Below are 21,628 nucleotides of genomic sequence, written 5' to 3'. Positions count from 1 at the left end.
TGAGAGTTTATCCCAGCAGAAAGTCCTAGCACCAAATCATGTTTATCTCTCCTTTTATCTCCTTCAAAATAGTTTTATTTATTCTGTCAATTTGCCACCTTGTAGTTTTGTATGTTTTACCTGCAATTATTTTATCTTCCAAACAAGATTTTTAAGTTTCTTAATGATGGGTACGGCATCTTATTCTAGTCTATCTCATTTATCTCTATGGGATACTGCAATTAATACTTCCTAAATTAAATTGATCTCAGCTGTACTAGAAAAAAAGGTTAACCTTTAAAAAAAGGTTAAATGAGACTATCACTTGAGAGAATATACTACATGTTAAAACAGAAATATATTCTATGTTTCACCAGCTCTAACCACATCTTTCTCCTCTATGTCAATTCTAAATTTAATTAGTGAGAATGCAGTTAAGTAAAATACTTGGATGCTTCGTTATCTCCATATAAACTATGAGCCCTGTGTCCAGCTTGGTTTAATTTACTCCACAATCTGAAGGAAAAGAACTCCAAATAAGTCAAAATATGCAGATAAACTTCAAATCATAAAACTATTATTCTCCTTGGTTTTATCTATCCGTTTTTAGGTAATTCTTGAATCTCCCATATTTGGGTCCACTTTGAACAAAAGACTAAGGCCCTCTACAACTTACATATATATTTTTAGATGGAGCTATCTTAAGCATAATGTATCAAGTGTGACTTAAGTTTATTTTAATTTAGCTACAGAGATCTTTTCCTCCACATTTCGAGGGCTAGTCTGTCCTGGTAAATTTCCAGAATAAATCTTATGTCTTTCTTTTAAGTAGGGCAAGATCTTGACATACAACTACTGTGGGAGCTAAAGGCATTTTTGGCAAGAGCAGTGGATGACTGACTTCTCCACTTATTTTCATAGTGATAAATATATGACTGATTTCTCCCTTGTTTTCACAGTGATAAATATATGGCTAGCTTTAGGCAGGAAAACAAATATTCCCCAAAACACAAGCTAAGCACATCTGAGAATGAATGAGGTCTTACAGACATATCACGACTCCTCCCTCCTTTAGAAGGTGTTCAAGCCCATGTGGTTCATTCACTCCCACAACATAAAGACAACCAAAATGAATGTTTACTTGAAAAAGAAGAAAGGAAAAGAAAATTCCCTATTTAAAAACATAAAAAACTACTCAGGCAGTTATGTTTTGTTGGTTTTCTTTAGTCTGTCAATGCCTCATACAGTATTAATAGAATTTCCTGTAAGTTAATATAAACCACAGTCTTTATAGTTTAAGATGAAAGAAAAATATTGAAATAATAGGACACTATCAAAACAACTTAGCTAAGTGCACTTCTTAAAGAGGAACTGGCATTATAAATCTGCATTTAATATTTCTTTTATAACTTGATTACGTTTTTATTGTATATAGTTTATTATATGGATAATTATTCCTTCTGAGTACCACTCAGAAAGGATGATAATATTTTATTTCTTTTAGAAAAGAGTAAAAATTGAAAAATGTTATCACTGAAGGGTGAAATTCTGTACAATTGACAAATGTCTAATAAATTAATATATAGTAAAGTAGTAAAATGTATATTAAAGGTTTAGTGAAGTCTCTGAGTCATGTCCGACTCTTTGTGACCCCATGGACTGTAGACTGCCAGGCTCCTCTGTCCATGGGATTCTCCAAGCAAGAGTACTGGAATGGGTTGCCATTTCCTTCTCCAGGGGATCCTCCCAACCCAGGGATCGAACCTGTGTCTCCCGCACTGCAGGCAGACTCTACCATCTGAGCCACCAAGAGCTCCTATATTAAAGGTTTGGTTCTCATTTAATACAGAGTTTCTTTTGTTTTTATTCTTCAAATTAGAAGATTCTTTAAATTGAGAAGATTATTAACTTATAAAATTAAAAATTTTGGTCATGTATGATTATGGAATCTATGATCCAGTGTCATTTGAAGCCATGAAAATTCATTTTAGAAAAGCTAATTTTTCATTTGATTTATTCATGTGATACTTATTAAAATAAAGAGCAGAGCTTTTGTTTAAACCATAAACCTTTTAATAACCAAAAGTGTCTAAAGTTGTTAAATTACTCCTTTTCTGAACACGGAGCCCAATCTTTCAGGCTTCATATCTTGATAATACTTAGGCATATGGAAGAAGAGGTTAATTTGCATAAAATGAATTTATTACACTTTCTTTTGTTTCCAAAGACACATTCTTTTAATATTGCTCTCAAGCCAGTTTTTATTTAGACATCTTTTGGTCTAAATTGACAGTCCTGAAAGCTTTCCTAAAGTAATATTTGCCTCTCTAAACATCTCTCTGGCATTCCATTATGGGCACCTGCTGCTGATAATTACAGGTCTGTCTCCTAACCACTTCCTCTGCTTTATGTCAAGGCAAGATTCAAGCTGCTTGATTACAAACAACTACCAGTTAAAGACCATTGCATAGCTCTCTGTGGTAATTACTCAGGGCAAGTTGGGTCTGTGTTTACTGAAGTCTTAACAAAAAAGAAGTAGTTACTTGTTATAATTTCCTCTTTGCCGGCAGTGTAGCATAATCCATAACATATTTTGGTCACCTTAAAAGTGCCTGTGAGAATATCTGGTTCAATAATGCTTTATAATGATACATTTCACTATATGATTTCCTAGTCTAAAAAACAAAATATCCTGCCCAAAGAAAATAGACTGGTCCTAGCAAAAGAACTTTCAAACAGTAGTCAATTACAGGAAGATAACTGGTTGAATATGCACTCCCAAACAGATTTAATTTTCTTGACTCTGGACTACTCTGCCCTCTTTCCTCACCCTCTCACCTCATACTCATGGGATCATACCATCAAGTTGAATGTTTGTTCTTACACAAATACATACTTTGAGTCCTAACCCCCAAAGACGATAGTATTAGGAGGTGAGGCCTTTGGGTGATACTTGGGTTGTGAGGGTGGAGCTTTCATGAATGGGGTTAGTGTTCTTATAAAGAAGACCTGCACAGATCCTTTGCCATACTGCCAGGTGAGGACACAGACAGAAGATTGCTCTCTGGGAATCAGAAAAGTGGATCCTTACATACATGACCATGCTGGTGTCTTGGTCTTGGACTCCCAGCCTCCAGAACTGTGAGAGACAAATTTCTGATGTTCATAAGTCATCCAGTTTGTGTTATTTTGTTATAGTAGCCCTAACAGACTAAGACACATACCCTGCAAGAGCCTTATTTACTTTGTAGTAGACAGAAATAAGAAGAAATACTCTATAGAGCAATTTGTGACCCAACAATAATCCTAATATAAAACAATTTCATCACCCAGTAGAAAATCTATTTTAAAAATATTCCATATGGTAGAATTCTATAATTGAATAATCAGGTTCTCTGAGGGTTGTTAGAGTGCTGGTTCCATTTGCAGGTCTCTTTAACTCCCCATGCTATGTTTAGGCAAATTGACCAAACTGGCCAAGAGTCTAGCTGTGCCCACATTGCTTACCCATCAATTGTCAGGTTTATTTCCTTTGACTATATGAGAATCCAAATTCTTCATTACTTAATAGCACCAAATTAAAGGGCGGACTATCTGAAGTCAGGAATGGATTTCTGAAGTAAGGATAAGGAGATTGGCCTTTTAGGCAGAATCTGAGAGAGGGTGAATCTTCACTCCTGAGACTGTCCTTTCTACCTTCAACTTCATATTCATCTTACTGTGTACAGGAGCTCCCCAGGTCGGTGACAAAGGGAATAAGGAAAGTTCCTGTTAACTCCACCATAGTAAGTACTCACCAAAAGCCCATCTAAGATGTGTTATGCATTTGGATAAATGCATCATTCAAAAGATTCATCATTCAAAAGATTCAAATCCAACATCATTGAAAAGATCTATATTGTATGCCCACTGCATATATGAAGCTCCTATTTACATGCTAGAGATACCACAGTGAACATGCTTCCTGCCCTCTTCCTGCTGACATGCTAGCTGGGGACACAGTGAAAAGGAAAGAGTGTTACAGTTGGGTGTAAAAGGCAGCTCTATGGCAGAAAGTGATGAGGAACTAAAAAGCCTCTTGATGAAAGTGAAAGAGGAGAGTGAAAAAGTTGACTCAACATTCAGAAAACTAAGATCATGGCATCTGGTCCTATCACTTCATGGGAAATAGATGGGGAAACAGTGGAAACAGTGTCAGACTTTATTCCAGAATCACTCCCAAATCACTGCAGATGGTGACTGCAGCCATGAAATTAAAAGACGCTTACTCCTTGGAAGGAAAGTTATGCCCAACCTAGACAGCGTATTGAAAAGCAGAGACATTGCTTTGCCAACAAAGGTCCATCTAGTCAAGGCTATCATTTTTCCAGTGGTCATGTATGGATATGAGAGTTGGCCTGTGAAGAAGGCTGAGTGCCAAAGAATTGATGCTTTTGAACTGTGGTGTTGGATAAGACTCTTGAGAGTCCCTTGGACTGCAAGGAGATCCAACCAGTCCATTCTGAAGGAAATCAGCCCTGGGATTTCTCTGGAAGGAATGATGCTAAAGCTGAAACTCCAGTACGTTGGCTACTTCATGCAAAGAGTTGATTCATTGAAAAGACTCTGATGCTGGGAGGGATTGGGGGCAGGAGGAGAAGGGGACGACAGAGGATGAGATGGCTGGATGGCATCACCGACTCGATGGATGTGAGTTTGAGTGAACTCCGGGAGTTGGTGATGGACAGGGAGGCCTGGCGTGCTGCAATTCATGGGGTCGCAGAGTTGGACACAACTGAGCAACTGAACTGAACTGAACTGATAGAGAAATGAAGATCTAAACTAAGATATCAAAATGGAACAGAAGTCAGCTAGAAGAATGGGATGAAACCTGAGGAGCGAACACTCATTCACAGCAAAGGGAAGAGTACAAGCTGCCATACGCACTCAATGCCAGCTTGTTAAACATATCTGAAGGATGTCCCCTTCTAGGGCTGCAGTGGAACACTAGTGCCAGCTTTGGGAAAGGTGCATGCTCAGAGGAAACCATAACCACAGAGGAATACCAGGAATGGAATTAGAGGTTTAAGAACAAATATCTATGTCAACCATGCTAAGTTTAGGTCTGATTATAGAAGCAATGTAAAGCCATCAAAGGTTTTAGGAAAAAGAGCTTTACTGATGATGTATGTAGGATATGCCTAGCTTCTGTGTGGAGAATAAAGGAGAGTGAGGCAGGATGGGAAGCAGGAAAAAACTTCTTTAGTGATCCAGTTGGGAGAAACAGACATATTCAAAATGTTTCAGTAATATATGTCATCTTTCATGATTTAACATCATTAAGAGATTGAATGTAAGTGCTTACAAACATCTAACATATATGAGATTCTGAAATAAATTAATTTTTTGTTTGCTTCAACAATTTGGCTTTCTAAACTGCCCCTACTTCCTGACAAAATAATACATAAAAATGCATTCTGGCACAAAATAAATATTTTTCATATCAATTTTAAAAAACAAGACCTAAGTAATAACACACTAGAACTGCCTAAGACCATTTCATGTTCAGAAAATTAAAGTTCTGAGAAGCTTGTCTTTATTTAAAAAGTAACCAAACAAAAATACAGGAATACCCTAGAAGAAGGGGTTATAAATACAGTCTCATCTTTTTAATGGTTGTGGTTTTCCCCCTGGAAATCTTCAAAGAAAACCCACTGCAAACCAAATGTTATATACAACAGAAAAACCCAAATGAGCAGTTTAATCAATCATTAAAACAGTCTAGGCTGCTTCTGTTGGGTTTTTTAAGTGGAATAAGATGCTATAAAGATAAGTTTTCATAATCATGTAGGAACTAAACCACGCTGTTGATTCTAGGCTTCTTATTAATTTTCTCTTTTAAAAGTGGGATGTTTCCTACGATGCTGGACTTGGGAAGTGAGGGGGCTGTGGTCGGGGAGGGTTGGAGTAAAAACTACGTGCCTTAAACTTTGCTTTTTAGACAAATAAAATGGCAACAGAATCAGTGTTCAGTGGGCTTTACAAAGTGTTTCCTATGTGAGTATCATTTTAGTGGTGTTATCCTTATTTACTTGGTCAACGCATCTATTACATTGTTTGCTAAATATCCATAATTGCATTATTTTTGGTCATAAGTGCTTTGGGTTACAGCCTTCCTGTCAAGTTGACACATTTTGAGGAAAAAGCTTTTTATGCTTTCTTTTAATTTTACAATAACACATTTAAAAGGATATTTTTAAAAAGAACAAACAAGATTATTTAATGTCACAGTAGGCAAGCCACTCCAGTACTCTTGCCTAGAAAATCCCATGGATGGAGGAGCCTGGTGGGCTGCAGTCCATGGGGTCGATACAAGTCGGATGCAACTGAGCGACTTCACTTTCACTTTTTACTTTCACACAATGGAGAAGGCAATGGCAACCCACTCCAGTGTTCTTGCCTGGAGAATCCCAGGGATGGGGGAGCCTGGTGGGCTGCCGTCTATGGGGTCGCACAGAGTCGGACACGACTGAAGCGACTTAGCAGCAGCAAATTAAAGATTGAACAGATTATTTAATATTACAGTGAATTAAAAAATATAGTACTGAATGTTGTTTATAGTTAAAAGCATTTTTATGTCCATTTTTTCAAAATAAAGTTATAACTTAAGCAACAGTACTTCCATTTTATAAATGTACACTAGAAAACTTTTTTCAATTAAAATTATGATCTGTATTTTTTTCCTTTTCCCATCATATATACATAATTAACATATATGTCTGAGAAACTATAAGACTTCAGCTATAGTTTGTTCATGAACTAATCCATTAGAAAAAAATACTTTATTACATGCAAGTGTCAATTATAAAATACATAACAGTTTATGTATCTTAATTTACCTTTTTGCCTATATTATAACATGCCCCTCACACATAAAAGAACTTTGGCCTTGCTTGGAAACTTCAGTTTAATAAATTTTGCTTCTACCCTAGGATCAGTAAATGCTTTGCTTTATATCAGTAAATTTCTGATATAAGTGAAGAAGGCTGTTTCTAGTCTTCTAGAAAGAATTTTGTTGTTTAGTTGCTAAGTCATGTTCAACTCCTTTGTGATTCCATGGACTGCAGCCTGCCAGGCTCTTCTGTCAATGGGATTTTCCAGGCAAGAATACAGGAGTGGGTTGCCATTTCCTTCTCCAGGGGATCTGCCCGACCCAGGGATCAAACCCAGGTCTCCTGCATCGCAGGTGGATTCTTTACCACTGAGTCAGAAAGAATTTAAATGTTAGCAAAAACTAAAGATTTTTCCAATTGTTTTTTCCAGTCTTTTTACTTATACTTGTCTTCACAAGTATAGCTAATGTATAGAAGAGAAAAATATAAACTGATTATTTCATTAACATTTAATAGATACTAGTTTTAGTGGAATATATTCTACATTCAGAATCTAGCATAGGAAAAAAAATCAACTAAAACATGTCCATAAAACCCAAACACACATGTGTTGAGTTTCCAAAGAGTTTTAATGTACAATTAAAATCTGACAACTTAGGATATTTTAAAATGTGATTTTTAAATCTACCAAATTCTTTTTAAGGATTTCAGCTTCGACAACATGCTTTTGTTGGTTTAAATGATATTTTTCCACCTGGTAGTACCCCCAATTGAGTGCAATCTTTTCATTCCTGTGATATATTCAATGATCTTCATACTAGTGCCAAGACGTATGTAATGATGATACAACAGCAACAACAATCTCTAATGTGCATCAAGCATGTAACATGTGCCAGGCACTGTGTCCTCAATTCTTCCCTTTTTACAACCCTGTTAATCTTCGTAATTCTGTGATGTAAATACTATTCTGACTCTGACATTCTTCTTACAAATGTGGGATGAAGCTAAGGTATCTTAGATTTGTATGCAATATTCAGGCTTAGAGCTAAGCTCAGTTTATTCACTTTTACCAAGAGACTTATTTATATAAAGACTGCATAAGTATTTAGTATTTCCCTAGCATAGTTGCCAAGAACACTCTTGATTGTAAACATTATTTTTTTTCAATGAATTTTGATTAACTTCCTATACCAGGAAATTATCAGACCAACATGTACATGCATATATCTAATATGTTTTAATTCCTTAAGTGTCAAAAGAAAGAAATATTAAAAAGCAAAAAAGCAGTGATCGAAACCATTCACTATTCTAAACACAGACATGATAATCACACTAAACAATAGACATTATTAAATATTATTTTAAGAAAAGTTTTCCAAGTGTAAATGAACAAATTCAACTTAACCCAAGCCATACTATACATTATGTTCACTCAAAATTTTTCAAAATGTAATTCTTCATCAATAAAAAACACACACATTGTAAAACTTCCAAGAAAGCAACAGTATATTAACATTGCAGGGTAATTTTTTTTCTAAAAACTATTCCAAACTCTAATGTAATAACTGTCCTATTTCATTCAGTTGAGCATCATCTTATAATTCTCAACATAATTCAATTTCATAATACTAGTTTATAGATATGTACAAATTTATCATGTGGCCAAATACTCTGACATTCTCTTTTCATCTTGCGATAGATTTATGCAACAGAAAGAAAAAAATACAGAAAACAGTCACTTTTAACAGATGTTTTAGTCTGAAAAAACTCAAGTCAGCTTAGAATTAAAAATCAAAGCCTACTGGTTGAACTTAGGCATATTTCCATCTGTTATTAATGTTTGAGTTACATACTAAAGACGAGATTATTCATCAAGTCCCTCATGCAATATGTTAGTAAGTGGGATTTTGGTTAGGAATTTAATTGCATAAACTCTATGCATAGAAGCTTCCAATTCATTCAAAATAAGTCTTTACAGTGGCCTGAACTGAATTAAAACAGTTACCAGCACCAAAGAGAACTTCTTGATTTTATTATGAAATGCTTATATGAAAAGCTGTGAACATAAAAGGGAGATCTCTGTCACCCCATTATGGTTAAATAGTAGTCCTTTCTTCTTTTTCTTCCTTTTCTTTTCTTTTTCCCCCTTTCAAGCCACGCAGAGTTATGTGAGGTATTTTTTAATCATATAAAGAAAACTGAGTTAACTTTAAAACAAAAATAAACAAAAGATGTAATATCTCAGGTTATGTGTGTGTAAGATATCTCAGGTTAGACATAAATAAATTCTTAGATTACAAAGATAAATAATTCTGAGTACTCAGAAATGTGATGAAAATTCTAGTGACCATTCTGAAAATATGCACAAAGCTTATACCCAAGTGATTAGGGTCATAAGCTTAGGCAGGCCTCCCCATTGTTGCCTGTATAGGGTTTTACTAATGGTCTGATAATGGGAGGGGTGGTCAGCATGAAGGTTCTCGTAATACTTTACAGTGGTGTGAGCACGACAGCCCCTGATTAATTACTGCCCTGTTCCCAACTCACCCATTAGATTACAAAGTGACCCTCACTGTTTCCACAATGGCCTCACAGTTACAGAACACTGTCCTAGAGAATTCTTTAAGATAACTTGTTAAAAATCTTTGGATCCTATTAAAAATTTCCAGTAAAACTTCCTGTCTTTCAGATGATTAAAATGGAGATTGGAAAATATTCAAAAAATGGAAAAACAGGAGAGGGGGGATAATATAAATATTTCAACCTTTGATTTCATTGTAGACAGCATTAATAAATCAGATTGCTTAAAAATATTACCATAGTAATCTCCTTAAAGATATTAACACATATGAAGTTACATCTCTTTTTTCACTTGTGTTCTTTTTTCAATCCCCTTTAACCCCCTCCCCCGACTCCCTTGCTATTTATTCATATAACAGTGTCCAAGGAGGGGGCTTCCTGTTGTTTCAAAATACACTGAAATACTAAACACTGAGGCTAATGGTAAAAAAATCACTCCACTTTAAATGAATATCTCAAAGTAGTGCACATTAATACGTGGTTCTATGGAAACAACTCTTTCTGGATGTCAGCTTAAGCTTCTCCATATGATTTTTCTCAAAGGCTTCCTTTTAAAACCATCACTACCATTTATTATCTTCTTGTTATATAGACTGTTACTTTTGTTTCATCACAAATCTCTGCCTGCTTATTAGCAGCCCTGCCACTACTATCAGATGACATTTGTTTTACTTAATGTATGTAGTTTTAGAAAAAAATTACAGAACTGCTATTACTGCATTATATGAAAAAATTCCAGTGTACATTTAGCTGACACTGCATCAGCTGCTATTTAAACTGAGCTTAGCTAATGGACTTTTAATGTCAGCAGGGTTACGTGCAGTTACTGGCTATTAGCAGAAATGGCTCCTTTCTATAAAAATCACTTTTCCTCAAGTGTGTTGTTTGAACATTCCTTTCCCTAATTTAGTGACTGTCACTGAATGCAAAACAAACTCAAGGACTGTGGAATCTGCTGTTATCTTTAAGACCCTCTTTTTAACCTTGCAATTCAGCATTAAACAGGCAACCGCTCATTAGCATTTAGACGTGCAATCGCAAAACTTTGTGGGACATTATTATTATTACTTTGCTGTTCATAACAGAATATTACATATTTTTCTTATGAAAACACTATGTCATCCATGAACATATGATATGTAAGATAGAGAACATAGGAAACAATTCCCTGTGTGCTAGAATTTATTTGCATCTTTTAAAATCCTAGTTCAGAAATGCCAAGTGATGTGGAAACATATGGCAATAATTAACATATATTTACATATTGATGTGTCATGTAAATATATATTAACCTGCATTTAATATAATATTAAAAACAAGCAGGAAATCATATTATCCCTCTATGTAGAATTAAATTTTTTATATTCTTTCAGTAGTAACAACTCTTTCCCCCTCAACTAATTTTATCTTTGTTCATTTAAATAAATGTATCAGTGGATATAATGGAGAAATATGGAAATAAAAACACCTGTATGGCATCTGATGGAGTCCAAGAAAATTATAAACATTCCGCCTGGAAACATAATTCCATTTTATTAAGAAGTTGAAACATATCACCAGTTGAAAAACAACACAACTGACTGCCTTCAATCTGCCCAATCATAAGAGGTCACCTCAGGCAAGGTGCTTACCAGGCAAACATTGTCTCTGTTGAAGAGGGGATCCCACATGTGAATGAAACATTTTACTCATGCACAGAGGACAGTTGGCCTTCTCTTTTGGTCTAAAAATTATAGTCTACTGTATGGGAAAATGGGCTTCCCAGGTGGCACCAGTGGTGAAGACCTACCTGCCAATGCAGGAGATGTAAGGAACACAGTTTGATTCCTGGGTGGGGAAGATCCCCTGGAGGAGGGCATGGTGACCCACTCCAGTATTCTTGCCTGGAGAATCCCCATGGACAGAGGAGCTTGCAGGCTACAGGCCAGAGGGTCGCAAAGAGTTGGACATGACTAAAGTGACTTGGCATTCACATGTGTAGGAAAATATGGTATTTCTTCTCCACATGTTTTAAACAAGCCAGTGCACGTGGAGATCCCCCAGTTTCTGTCACTTGCAGGACAAGAGAAAACTGCTTCTATCAGATAAGCCACTGCACAAATGAAGCAGAGGCAGCTCTACTGTGCACTGCTGTAGACAACTTAACTACTAGTCGACAACGAGGCACTTTTTGCAGAAAAGAATATAATTTTTCAGTTAGAAACCAGGGATGAAACCCCTATTCAATGACTACCTTATCATTTCTTTTTTAGTAAGTTTGTTTTCATTTATTTGATAGGTTTTGTTTGCTTTAGGGGGATATTGCCAAGACTATGTGACAATGAATTCTCCTAAAACAAAGAGTTACACACACAAATTGTGCAAACACAAGTGTGTGTGTGTGTGTGTGTGTGTGTGTGCGTGCGCATGCGCTCACAGATAACTCTTCATACCACTTAGAGTCTTCCAGGAAATGCCCTCCTGGGAAATAATTCCATAGATATTTCATTCTATAAAAAATGACATGTGTATCTTTCATGTGATCATTGTCTCTAATAAAGTTAATAAACTGATTAACCCCATCCCTACTTGGAAAACAAATCTATTGTTAAAATTTTTTCTAGTCATCCTTCTTCTACATTTTTTCATCAGGTTATAGTATGTAAACTCTAACTTTCTCCAATATGCCTTTTAAATATATATATACATAATTTATATATATACACAATATATATAGTTAAAACATATATGTAGTTAATTTTTGTTTATATGTAAACATAAACAAAAATAAATATATATTTTGATTAATATATAAGAGAAAGATATTGGTAACATTTTCTATAAATGTGCTGTTATTTATATTAAAGATAAAACTTCATTTAAGCAAATTCTTTTCTGAGACAATTGTCCCTAATAACTCCTATATATCCTAAGAATGATATTCAATTTCTGATGTACAGGTGAGATTTAACATACAATGTTGGTATTATTAATGATACTATTTAACAGAGTAGCTGAGGAAATATAAATGCATTTTATAGAGAACTTTGAAGGATTCCATGTATCAATATATCACTTTGATTTAAGTCTAGATTTCTCAAACAAGTACATCCTGCTCAAACAAGTCTAAGTAAAATCCAAATGTGATGTATTAAAAAATACATCTTTTAAATACTTTATAAACTCTTTTGCTACGCTCATTGAAATAGATGTGTATCAAGACTCTATTTATATAAAGGTTTCAAGTCAGAGTGCCATTGAATAATATTATAATGAAATACTGATCTTAGGTCTCTATTCCGGATAGCACAAACAATAAATCATTTGAGCATGCCTGTTTTTCCTCAGCTTCTGAGAGCAGTTTCTGAAACAGGCTTCTGTTTTCCACCAAGCTGCATGCTCTGTGGGTGACGTTTGTAACAGGCTAGGAGGAAAATGTCTTAGGCTCTTTCAATCCTTGAATTTGATCCCCAACACATTTAAAAGTTTGTGCTCTCTCATGATCTTATGGAGATACAGAAGAAAGAAGGAAAGTTGCTAAAGAAAATGACAGGTAAGGTAATTACTGTTTTCTCTAGAATGACTCCAAGATTTGCCAAACTTGCCTACTTCCATTGGGTGGCTACAATGTGTATATTTATCAAACTCTTTATTCAATGGAAGATAAAATGAATCATTTTCCCTTAGCAAAAGCTGAATTCAAATGTCAACATATTTCACACAGACATCACGCTCAAAGTGAAATTGCCATCATTTACTCTGTCTTTCCAATCAAAGTTTTTATTGTGGTAGTAATCTGGCTATTTGGTTTGGATTAGAGACAACACAGGTTTGTGATAATCACATATGATAAAACAACAACAATGCTTTCTTCACTGACCGTCACTTTTAGTTCCTGAAAATGTCAGAGAATACCATTTGTTTAAGAGTAGTCTCTGATTCAGATTTTGAAAGATTTTTTTTAAGGTTTTTGAAATTCCAAAAAGGTAACGGAATCATCTAAAATACTCAATTTGAGTGCAAAAAACAAACTTGCAAATTCAGAGACTAGAATAGTCCCAAACTGCTCCCCTTCACTTTTGCCTGATACCTGGATGTATTTCACTATGCTTGTAATTTATAAGTGGATATTATTATACCACATGCCTATCATAGTGCACTATACTATTGTCTAAGAGAATGTACATTATGAATTATCTTAAAATAGTTATTTTCTATACAAATGGTCTACTTTACTTCTACATTGCTCTTTCATATTTTATATTATTATGCACACTAATTTTCATGAATTTTGAAAACACCCACATTTCCACTTAAGGACATGTTTACCCTTATAACTGGGCTACAGATGTATTTTAGTGGGCAAGCATTAATGTGTTTTTACTGGAAATGAATATTCATATACAAGATTTTTATTCTGAACAGAGGAAAAAAAACAATAACATTTGAGTTCAGTCAGTCCATGATTAAATAATCAATTAAGACATTGACTAAAATTGAAAAATGTTAGCATTCTTAAATAAACTTGTTTAATGTGCTGAGGGAGTTTCTGTTGTTTCACATTCTTAGTTAGAAGAATAGATAATACATGTTCATCTACATGAGGCATTTTTATGGCTCTCATAATTGCCAAGAAATGAATCTAGCCACAGGATCCAAATGACAATGATTAATGAAGACAAAACCCTTATCCTCACAACATTTTAAAATAAATAAGACTGGTAACTCTGGAATGAAATTTGATTAATCAATACCATCTGTTAACAGATGATTATTTGGAGCCCTCATATTTTAAGTAAGAACTCTAAGAAGCACATCAATAAAATGAAGTCTCACCTGTCTCCTCTCTCTCTCATTCCACTACCACACTACGATGAGACATGCTTATTTAATTAGAAGAGGGTATTCCCCGAACACTGGAGTTTTCAGATGTTAAGCTTATACTTTCACTACTTAAAGCACTTTTGAACCACTACCCATTGCTAATAAAAAGGTATACTGACATAAGGACAAATAACCAGCATATTTGGCACTTTGAAAGCTTCAGCTCACTTTTCAAATTATAACTTCAATTTAATTAATGTCACAGTAACTTTAACACTATGTGTGAATGACTAGATATGTTTTAAGTATCAGATCTGGAGACATTCTTCTGTGGCTTTCAAAACCTCATTATATAATCCTAAGGGAGCAACTTTTGGGGGGCAGGAACTCTCAAAATGAGAAACCACATTACAACTTTAAACCTGAACTCATTTCAATTGTAAAATTATGATAATATTTTTAATATTATGTTCATAAAGAGTCCAAATATTTACAACATAGTATATGTATTAGGTTTTCATGAAAAGGCAGAAATTCTTCTAAGAGTTCTAATCAGGTAGAGAATGTAAAAAAGTTTACTGTTTTTGAGCTTGTTAGCTCATGAATACTATACAATTTTTGTTATTAAAATCTCTACAAATTTGGAGGTCATAAATATTTAAAATAAGAGAAACTATAAATTATGCAATTATTGGATTCCTTTTTAAAAACTAGAAAAAAAGAAACAGTTTTTTAAATATTGCTCAAGGCAAACTTACTATACTTAAAAAATGTCACATAAAGAATAGCGTTGAGTTTCTCATAGCTTCTATTTTAAACATCCTTGAACTAAGTGATACTGGAACAATACCCAAGGTCTCATATTCATGGAGCTCTCTTCTACAAATCCATAAGCCATCTCTGTCAAAGAAGAGCCCATACATAGCTTTAAGGAGTTAGGTTAAAAGAGAAAAAGAGTGAGAAATTTAGGACTCTCTAACTGCAGACCAGGCAATCCAAAAGTAAAACCGCAATGAAAATACTTTAAGAGAAAGATGTGTTTTAACTCTAAATAACACAAAACTCCCAAAAATGTCTAGTTTTATCTTAAACTTTTGCCAGAAAACAACATTTACTACAAGCATGAGGGAATTCCCTGGCTGTCCAGTGGTTAGGACTTGGAGCTCTCACTGCTGGGCCCTTAGGTTTGATTGCTGGCTGGAGAACTGATCCCTCAATCCACATGACATGGGGGAAAAAAAAAACTAAACATGAAAAAATGGCATTAACCATTAAAAAAATAGAAGTAATTAAGTGTAGCACTTTCAAAATACGTATTATCTAGATTACCCACGTTGTTCTACATTATGATGCTGAAACTTTCTATTGCAAATACAACTTGAATGTATTAAAGTCTTGGTGATTTGCTTTCCCTTGTTTTTCTGTATTTTTGTGTTGTTTTATCATGTATTCCATTATGATTTTTAGATATACACTTGTGTCCATTTTTTTTTTTTAAAAAAAAACTATCCACATTTACTCAACAGGCTGGTTTTCTCAAAACAGTTATCTGAAAATCTGGAACTTACATGTAATTTTTTAAATAAAAGTACTTATTAAATAAAAGTGTTAATAGATTTATATGCAAGGTTATTTTTCAATATTCATTGTAAAGATAGAAAGTCAAAGAGTGGAGCCAGGGCTCAACAGGCTGTGACTTAACATGGCATTTTTAGAACTGGTATTAGGTTAATTTCCCGGATTGTGTGGAAAGGAATAAATGTGGCTATGAAAAGAGACAGCTTCCCACAGGCTGTTCAAAGAACCATGCCATGCTCAGGACTCTGCAGCGGGACATTTTGGAGCATTTCCTTAGACAACTCCATTCGTGACTTTGGGGGAAGCAGTGTCCGCAGCAAACCCTACTCTCGGTTCAAAATTATTGAACTTTAATTTCTTTAACTTCTAGATTTCTTTGTGTGTGGTTTACAGAGTTAGAAACCAAAGAATATTGTTGCTCATACTTTTTATGTGTTAATTCATACAGCCCTCATCTGAGTTATAGTTTACCTTATCCCCATTTTACATCTGAGGAAACCGAGGCACAGAGAATCTAAATAACTCACCAGCAGCCACACAGCTAGGAGGTGGAGGCGGCAGTATTATGAGGCAGTTGTAACCACTAAACTAATAGGCAGAATGGGCACACACCGCTCACAGCCTCTAACCTGTGCCTCCCCAAAGCCAGACCAATGATATGTTAAACCTAAGTAAGATCTAATAAGACAGTTGCAACGCAAATAGCTTTAAGACCAAACCACTTCCAATCAAACTCCTGCGCTTAACACTGCAACCCTAGCTTGTCCTGTTTACTACTAACACAGGATACATGAATCCAGAAAGTACTATACCTATGTCCACTGTTATATTTCAGAATGCAAATCATAATTCTATGGTTCTGTCTTCCTCGAAGGGTGAAACTGTCTTCTCAACTCCCTAACAAATAGCACACAGTATGGGACATAATAATTGTTCAGAACTGTACTTCTACTACCATACACTATGCAAACAGCTCATGGATTTCTAATTTGAGGCGATGTTAACAGGTTTGTTCCTAACTGCCACAGATGCAAAAGTCAAACTAAAAAAGAAGACATAGGCTAAAAGAGCAAGGCAAGAATTCTGGCTCAAGCCCCATCCCCGCATGCTTCCCCATCATCATCTTGAAGTGGCTGCCTCCTGTAGTTTTAATGTTTCTTCTGAGAGTGACTCCCTCTGCTGCTCCAGCAAAGCCATGACCTAAATCAGAAAAGTGCTAAAGGCAGTTAGGGCCCTGTGGCTGTTTGCACTAATTGGAGAACCTAGCATATATTAGAGAACAGTTATTTTTAAGTCTCAACAATAATTCTAAATATGCTAAAAGGGTTGGCTAGGAGACCTGGATGCCTCTTCCATGTCCTTAGGAGGGTTGCTTAACAAGGATCTAGTATGAATTCTGATTGTGACAACCAGACTACAACAGGAGACGCTCTAGGGCCCTTTCTTGTTGAACATGGAATCCCCGGGATCCAGAACACAGAAGGCCAGGAAGTCAGTAAATGTTAACAATTTAATGGCTCCTCAAGCTTTGTAAGTACTTGAAAAGTTTGCTCTCTGAAGCCTTTTAAGAATCCCCTAAGCTAGAAGACATGAAATTATTGTTCTAAACAAAGGTAAACTTGCTTACTTTTCCTTACTACAAATTCCAAATGCAAACTTAAGAATTTACTCTGCTCCTGAAACAGAAAAACTATATAGTATACATGTCATGAAAGTCAGTCTTCCATGCCAGTTGTCTGTTTGTACCACATCAATATGCATAAATGCATGAAAGTAATTTTTCCTCTTTTTCTTAGAAGAAGTATATTGTTTAAAAGCATTACAAGTTATCTTACAATAATACAGAATTATCCCAATATAATTAGAGTCCAGTAATTTTTTGTTCTGACTTTGGTGGTGTTAACACTCATAACACTAGTTGGTGCTAGATAAGCAGAATATCAATGCTGTGTAATCCAGGAATAAAATGCATTTCAAGAGGACACTAATTTTGAGGCAAACGACACACACACACACACACACAGCCTTTTCCTGGTGAAATCTTTCATTCTTGAAAGTCAGAAACACCACAAATTCCCTGGAGCTAGGAGTTCCCAGAAATCTTGAATGAAACAATTAGAACATAGCCAGAAAGGAGAAAGTTGTTGCTTAAAGCCTAAAGACTCTCCCAAGGACCTGTTTAAAATGACTGCTGCCTTTTTTCAAACCACAGTTACAAAATGAGTACACTCACAAATAATATCCATTCTGCCTTTTTATCTTAAACATCTGTTATTTTCTTGGCTGTCTCTGAAGACACGTATTTCCCAAAACTTCCAATTTTCTAGTATCTTTCTAACAACAGAATAAAAAATCTTATCCACATTGTAAAGTGCTTATATTAACTTTCTCATCTTAATTGCATACATAGTTCCATTCATAAAAAGTCATTTATCTCCATCGTTAAGCCCTCAGCATAAGGAAATCATACCTTGAGGGAGCAACAGCATCTTTTATTTCCCTAGTGATCTAGTCCAAAGAGAGAGGAGAAAAAATAGAAAAAAATTAGAAGGAAAGAAAGGTCTGACTTCCTTATCAAACCATTATAGGAGTGTGATTCTGAGAAGAAAGTGTATTTAATAGTAGTTCAACAGAAAACAGGCTGGAAGAATGGATTAGAGTGATAGTGATGGTAACAGAAAGTAGAGTTTGGTGCTTTCTACATTTCTGACACCTAACAGGAATATCTGGTATCCTGAAATACAGAGGAAGCCAAAGATTAAAAGGGTGGAATAGTGTGTCTCTCAAAGACAAGATTCAGTCTGTCCACCAGGAACTGAAAGAAAAATAATAAACAGAGAAAAACAGCAGTGAAATGCACAAACCCAAAAGAATACATTTAATTGTTCCACTTAAGATCAGAAGAGTTTGTTAAATCCCCAATCTTTGGCTTGCCTGGTCTATGAAATGAAAAAAAGTGTAAGAGGCAAACGCTCAGTCTATCCTGGGCATCTTTTCTTTTAATCGCTTCTCCCCTCTTCTTTCAATATTAATCCACTTACAATCTTCTGTTTGATTATCTTTATTGATCTTTTTTCCTACCCAGTCTTTTTAATTTGGCTGTAGTAAGCTCTCGGCGGGGATCCTATATCTCCCGTTTGGCATCTTTGGGGACTTTAACTTGTCCTTTTCCCAAACAGTTCTCTCACTGCCTGGTCCCCCTTCCGTCCCCACCTCCACCCCCACCCTATAGCTTAGTCCTTTGTGCGCCCAATAACAGCAGGCGAATTCCACAGGGAGTCACGCGGCTGATTCCACAACAATTCATCAGGTTGCTCACTTCAACTTGCAAACGCCCCCTCTAAGTACCCTCAGCTGCCGTCCTGAGAACTTCTTCCAATTTCAAGAAACCTACAATAAGTTTATGATTCTCAATGGGGATTCCTTTGTAAAATAGACAGACAGACGAGCTTTAGAAATATGAATAAGAAAACCAGGGCAAAACCTCGGGGATGGTAGGCATCTGGCTAGAAGAGAAGGATTTATGAGCGTGGCTACTTAGCTAGGCAGCAGGAAAATTTACTCCCCGAAGTAGCTATGGCTAATTCACAAAGCCTAACTAATCACTTAGCGCCCCACCCGGGCCACACCAGCCTGCGCCGGGCGCCCGCCTCCACCTCCCACGCCCTCGCCCCCAGCTCCTCCGCAGATCTGCGGGAATGCTGTCGCTAACCTCCGGAGTGTCTGAGCATCTCCCAGGGAGTTGAGGCTCTCGCCGCACCTCCTCTGCTTTCCAAATTTGGAAAGAGTGTAACCGAGATGATAGGATGCCTGGATTACCTCCGAACGCTGCGGAAGCTTCCTCCACCCCCACCCTCATCCCAGAGAAAAGCTGAGCTGCCAGCGCGGAGCCACCGACCACCACAAAACTGGGCGGCAAGACCCAGGGGGGCGCTCGGCTAGGCCAGGAGGTGGAGGGGGGTCAGAGGACCCGAGAGAGACCCCGGAGAGGGGAGTCTTGGCTTTCTCCTTTCAGTCTCTTCCACTCCGCTTGGAAGGGCTCGGAAGGCAGGGATTTGCCTCCATCACCTCAAACTCCGAGCGCAAGAAGAAAACGGCGGTCAGCCTCTGTGCCTCCCCTCCGCCCTTACCCACCCTTAACTCCTGGCTGAGCTCCTCTAGATCCCGGGTATGCCCAGGACCCCGGCACTTATTTTTTAAAGCTCAGACGCATTAAAATGTCAGTTATAAAGTGGCCGGGTTACCCCCGGGGAGTTTCGGATTTAGTTTGAACGACCAGTCCGTTTCCTCAGAGCTGAGAGGTTTTAAGTTTCTCCGTCGCCGACAAGCAGGGCGACCCGGAGAGGGTACGAGAGCGGGGAGGCGTGCACACCCCGGGCCTGCCGGGGGCTGGGACGCCGTCCTGGTGCCCCGCGAATCTCTACTGCGCCCAGGGCAGCCGCCGAGGGGCACCGGCGTCGGAGGGTCCCCGGCCGCAAGGGACATGTTATCTTAGCTGAGTGCCCTTGGATCTGGCGTCTTCAGAGACTCACTGAAGATCCCGCAAACCCAGACGTGGCATAGCGCGGGGAGCCTCTGCGCATCAGAGAGCATCCGCGGCAGGCCACGCCGCCGCCCGCACCCAGAGTTCCTCCAAACCTCGGTGTGCGCAATGTACGACGACGTGTGAGTGTCGGACAGAAAGTGCAAAAGACACCCCAGGCTCCCACATGCCCAGGGGTAGATGCGTGTCCACACTCCGTGCGTCCCTGGCCCCGCTGTGCCCATCTCGGATGACAGATTAAAAATAATCATGACCAAAGCTTCCTGATTAGTTGGAAAAGTAGAATTTAAAGTGATTTCCAGTTGAGGGAAACGAGGCGAAGTAAGGAAGTCAGGAGAACTGGGGAGAAGGAGAGAAAGGAGGAGGGAAGCCCGAGAACCGAAGAGAGGCGGCCGCGGAGCCGGCGGACCCCCTTACCTTGGGCGGCCGAGCCGGTGCCGCTGGCGCTGAGCAGCGCCAGGGCAGGTAGCACGAGCATCTGCAGCACGTATCCCAGTCCCAGTCCGCAGCGGGCCGCTGTCGCCCGCAGACCTTTCCTCATCGTCGACCGAGGTGTGCCGGGGGGAACCACACACACAGAGGCGCGCCAACAGCCGAGAGCCCCACTGGGCTGCGCCGAGTCGGGGCACCGCGAAGCTGTCTGAAGAAATAATGATCACTGAGCTCCACACTCCACTTTCTCCTAGGGCAGGGGCCAAAAGAGGGTGGGGAGAAGACGCCGAGGAGGAGTTTGCAGGTCCCTCTTTCCCAGCGCCTTCCAAACCAGCGGCTTCGCGAGAGGCTGCTCTGCCCCCACTTGGGAAGTCCGCGGAGGCGCAAGGCGGCCACCTCGTCGCTTCCCTCGGCAGCAGGAGCAGCCGCAGCTCCGCCGCGCGCCGAGCCTGGACTGCTCCCTGGGTCCCCTCGCCTGTGCCGAACACACACAGGCACGCGGGGGGCGGGGGGGGGGGGCGGAGGGAGAGGAAGAAACAGCGAGAGGAGGGGGCAGCCGAGGGAGGGAGTTGCGCACAGTGAGGCGCTCGCGGCTCCAATCGCAAGGTTCTCCTGCGGGCGGAGAGACTTCCCGGCTGCCGCCGCTGCCGCTGCTGCTGGGTGGCCAGAGAGGGTCACCTCCTAGCGCGGGGCGTACAGGGGCGCGGAGGCGCTGGCCGCGGAGGCGAGGAGGGCCCAACCCAAGTCGATTGAGGGGTAAGAGGCGGCGGGAGCGCGCCCGCTCGCGTTATGTAAGCGGGGAGTGAGGGAACAGCGCGCCCAAAGCCGGAGGTGGAGAGCG

The 21,628-nt window shown here is 38.4% G+C and overlaps 1 protein-coding gene across 2 annotated transcripts in view; it reads right to left on the bottom strand.

Moving 5' to 3' along the window:
• UNC5C (unc-5 netrin receptor C) overlaps positions 1 to 21,328 on the bottom strand; it is a 426,113-nt gene extending 404,785 nt beyond the window's left edge. For both annotated transcript variants that reach the window (XM_061419608.1, XM_061419609.1), the window contains exon 1: positions 20,773 to 21,328. In XM_061419608.1, coding sequence (XP_061275592.1) covers positions 20,773 to 20,896 — 124 coding nt within the window. In that variant the 5' untranslated portion in view covers positions 20,897 to 21,328. The remainder of the gene's footprint in view (positions 1 to 20,772) is intronic.
• Between the last annotated feature and the right edge of the window lie 300 nt (positions 21,329 to 21,628).

Source organism: Bos javanicus, chromosome 6 (genome assembly GCF_032452875.1).
Source record: "Bos javanicus breed banteng chromosome 6, ARS-OSU_banteng_1.0, whole genome shotgun sequence".
Lineage (NCBI taxonomy): Eukaryota > Metazoa > Chordata > Mammalia > Artiodactyla > Bovidae > Bos > Bos javanicus.
The sequence above is the reverse complement of the archived record's forward strand: the minus strand, read 5'-3'. Positions and strand labels throughout refer to the sequence as shown.